General features: G+C 68.2%; 1 protein-coding gene across 1 annotated transcript in view; it reads left to right on the top strand.

Moving 5' to 3' along the window:
* Positions 1-4: 4 nt before the first annotated feature.
* The window catches only part of FZD8 (frizzled class receptor 8), a gene marked incomplete at its 5' end in the record, with an annotated part of 4,911 nt that continues 4,073 nt past the window's right edge, over positions 5-842 (top strand). The window contains one exon of the mRNA XM_034643657.1: positions 5-840. Coding sequence (XP_034499548.1) covers positions 5-840 — 836 coding nt within the window. The remainder of the gene's footprint in view (positions 841-842) is intronic.

Here is an 842-nt window from a genome sequence, read left to right as displayed (position 1 = left end):
CGCGCGCGCGGCGGGCGCGGGAGCAGGTGGCCCCGGCGGGCGGGGCGAGTACGAGGAGCTGGGCGCTGTGGAGCAGCACGTGCGCTACGAGACCACGGGCCCGGCGCTGTGCACCGTGGTCTTCTTGCTCGTCTACTTCTTCGGCATGGCCAGCTCCATCTGGTGGGTGATCCTGTCGCTCACGTGGTTCCTGGCGGCGGGCATGAAATGGGGCAACGAGGCCATCGCCGGCTACTCGCAGTACTTCCACCTGGCCGCGTGGCTCGTGCCCAGCGTCAAGTCTATCGCCGTGCTGGCGCTCAGCTCCGTGGACGGCGACCCGGTGGCTGGCATCTGCTACGTGGGCAACCAGAGCCTCGATAACCTGCGCGGCTTCGTGCTGGCGCCGCTCGTCATCTACCTCTTCATTGGCACCATGTTCCTACTGGCCGGCTTCGTGTCGCTCTTCCGCATCCGCTCGGTTATCAAACAGCAGGGCGGCCCCACCAAGACGCACAAACTGGAGAAGCTCATGATCCGCCTGGGTCTCTTCACCGTGCTCTACACCGTGCCCGCCGCCGTCGTGGTCGCCTGCCTCTTCTATGAGCAGCACAACCGCCCGCGCTGGGAGGCCACGCACAACTGCCCGTGCCTACGGGACCTGCAGCCAGACCAGGCGCGCCGGCCGGACTACGCCGTCTTCATGCTCAAGTACTTCATGTGCCTCGTGGTGGGCATCACCTCGGGCGTGTGGGTCTGGTCCGGCAAGACGCTCGAGTCGTGGCGTGCCCTGTGCACCCGTTGCTGCTGGGCCAGCAAGGGCGCCACGGGGGGCGGGGGCGCGGGCGCCGCGGCCGCGGGAA

This window comes from Ailuropoda melanoleuca, chromosome 15 (genome assembly GCF_002007445.2).
Source record: "Ailuropoda melanoleuca isolate Jingjing chromosome 15, ASM200744v2, whole genome shotgun sequence".
In the NCBI taxonomy this organism is placed as follows: domain Eukaryota; kingdom Metazoa; phylum Chordata; class Mammalia; order Carnivora; family Ursidae; genus Ailuropoda; species Ailuropoda melanoleuca.
This window is presented reverse-complemented; position numbering and strand designations above follow the sequence as displayed.